At 19.6% G+C, this 2,495-nt stretch overlaps 2 protein-coding genes across 2 annotated transcripts; both read right to left on the bottom strand. All coding sequences in view use genetic code 6, as the record gives it.

The window, feature by feature from the left end:
- Nucleotides 1–568: 568 nt before the first annotated feature.
- On the bottom strand, nt 569–1,794 carry TTHERM_01577290 (translation initiation factor eIF-5A family protein; the record flags this gene model as incomplete). The annotated part of the gene is made up of 6 exons (XM_001007972.4): nt 569–668; nt 791–880; nt 1,008–1,097; nt 1,252–1,341; nt 1,469–1,558; nt 1,685–1,794. The coding sequence occupies 6 exons, from the start codon at nt 1,792–1,794 to the stop codon at nt 569–571; spliced, it is 570 nt and encodes a 189-aa protein (XP_001007972.4).
- A 102-nt stretch (nt 1,795–1,896) lies between these two features.
- TTHERM_001577289 (transmembrane protein, putative) lies at nt 1,897–2,440 on the bottom strand (the record flags this gene model as incomplete). The annotated part of the gene is made up of 3 exons (XM_012795604.1): nt 1,897–2,050; nt 2,188–2,277; nt 2,364–2,440. Coding segments are annotated over 3 exons (321 nt in total), but the record flags the coding sequence as incomplete, so codon positions are not given.
- Between the last annotated feature and the right edge of the window lie 55 nt (nt 2,441–2,495).

The raw sequence follows: 2,495 nt of genomic DNA, 5'->3' as shown, positions 1-2,495 counted from the left end.
ACCCAAATTGCTCAAATGTTGATAGAAGTACAACTTTCTACATAGCTTCTGGTCTATGCTTATTATCTTTTTAATAATACACAAAGAAATCAGTTTTATTTTATGTAGTTTCCAACATATAAAAAACAAACCATAATATATAAAAGATTTTAATCATTTGTTTTAATGGTAATTAATTTGTGATATTTAACCAATAACATTTTCCTAAATAAATAACAAAAAATATATTGATTGTACAATTTTAATATTCAATTTTTTTTATGTATGTCAATATTTAATTTTACTAATCTTTTTATTTTTTAAGATAATCTTTTGATTTCTCTTTTTCTTTATTCCGGCAATGTTCTTTTATTAAATATAAATTTATTTTTTAAATAAATATAAAATTTTACTTAAAATTATCTTATTTTAAAAAATAAAAAGTAATTACTTTATATGCAATAACTTTATATTTTTACAGTTGATAATTTCTCTTGATTTTAGAAACTTCTCATTATTACTTATAAAATAAAGATATTTTAAATAACATCTTAAAAGCTTTAACATCATTTTTTTCAAAAGAAATAAATCAAATTTACTCTGAGCTAAAAATTAAATTTGTTAGTTGAGTGCAATTACTCAAACCTAATCCAATATTTTATGCTCCTTTATCACCGATTTAATTGCCCCTTTTCAAATAAAATAAATCAATTTATTTACTATTTAAATTTGTTTTTAAATTTAAATCAAAATATATAAAATAATTCAAGCTTTTTTTAGTTATCAATAAATAAATAAAATATAATTTTACTAAATGTAAAATGTGAGATTAATTAGGAACTTGAAGTTACCAAGTGCTGCACCAATAGTAGAAGCTCCATCATCCCCAATTTAATTGTTGCTTTTATATTTGCAAATCATGTTTAATTAAAATTTAAGACATTTTATAAATTCAAAGTTTTTTTTAATTTAGTTTAATAAAATGATTTGACATAATTTTTTAAAAGTTATAAATTAAATAAATTTACCTTATGTAAAATTCTAAATTTGTAAGTTGAGTGCAGTTACTCAAACCTAATCCAATATTTTATGCTCCTTTATCACCGATTTTATTGAACCTTTTCAAATAAAATAAATCAATTTATTTACTATTTAAATTTGTTTTGAAATTTAAATCAAAATATAAAAAATAATTCAAGCTTTTTTTAGTTATCAATAAATAAATAAATAAATAAATAAATAAATAAATAAATAAATAAAATATAATTTTACGAAATGTTAAATTTGAGATTAGTTAGGAACTTGAAGTTACCAAGTGCTGCACCAATAGTAGAAGCTCCATCATCCCCAATTTAATTGTAGCTTTTATATTTGCAAATAACGTTTAATTAAAATTTAAGACATTTTATAAATTCAAAGTTTTTTTTAATTTAGTTTAATAAAATGGTTTGACATAATTTTTTAAAAGTTATAAATTAAATAAATTTACCGTATGCAAAATTCTAAATTTGTAAGTTGAGTGCAGTTACTCAAACCTAATCCAATATTTTATGCTCCTTTATCACCGATTTCATTGCCCCTTTTCAAATAAAATAAATCAATTTATTTACTATTTAAATTTGTTTTGAAATTTAAATCAAAATATAAAAAATAATTCAAGCTTTTTTTAGTTATCAATAAATAAATAAATAAAATATATTTATACGAAATGTCAAATTTGAGATTAGTTAGGAACTTGAAGTTACCAAGTGCTTTACCAATAGTAGAAGCTCCATCATCCCCAATATAATTTCCGCTTTTATATTTGCAATTCATGTTTAATTAAAATTTAAAAGATTTTATTAAAACTTAATATATATACAGTGACAGCAGCCAATTTTTACAAAATTATATATAAAAAATCATTATGAATAATTATCAAAAAAAAAATAAAAATATTAAAATTTTTTTAAATTTTAAAAAAATGAAAAATAAAAATTACCATAGTGTTAATTTTAAATTCTCAAGTAATTAACAGCTGCCTAATAATATACAAATAGCTGATATTCCTTCTTCTCCAATTAAATTGTTACTAATAAAACATAAAATGATATATAAATAAAAATTATTGACAACTTAACAAATGTTTAAGGATAAATTAATTAAAAACTTATTAAACTACTTAAAATTAATTTAAATTTCCCCTAAAAAAAGACTAAAACTAATTACGAGAGGTTAATATCTAGATTAATCAACATTTTACAACTACTTAACGCCGTACTTATAGAAAATGCACCTTCTTTTCCAAGTAAATTTTCACTTTTTTAGTTTTTATTTACAATTAAGTGTTAAATTATATTGAAAAATAATTTTTTAATATATAAACATTAATCAACAAAATTTACACTGCATTTAAAGTTAAAGTCGTGAGTTTAGTACAACTACTAATACCTTCTGCAATATTCGATATCCCTCTGTCACCTAATTTATTTTTCCTTTGCAAAAAAAGATTTTTAATAAATAATTAAAATGCTTCT

This window comes from Tetrahymena thermophila (assembly GCF_000189635.1).
Source record: "Tetrahymena thermophila SB210 genomic scaffold scf_8254805, whole genome shotgun sequence".
Classification (NCBI taxonomy): domain Eukaryota; phylum Ciliophora; class Oligohymenophorea; order Hymenostomatida; family Tetrahymenidae; genus Tetrahymena; species Tetrahymena thermophila.
The sequence above is the reverse complement of the archived record's forward strand: the minus strand, read 5'-3'. Positions and strand labels throughout refer to the sequence as shown.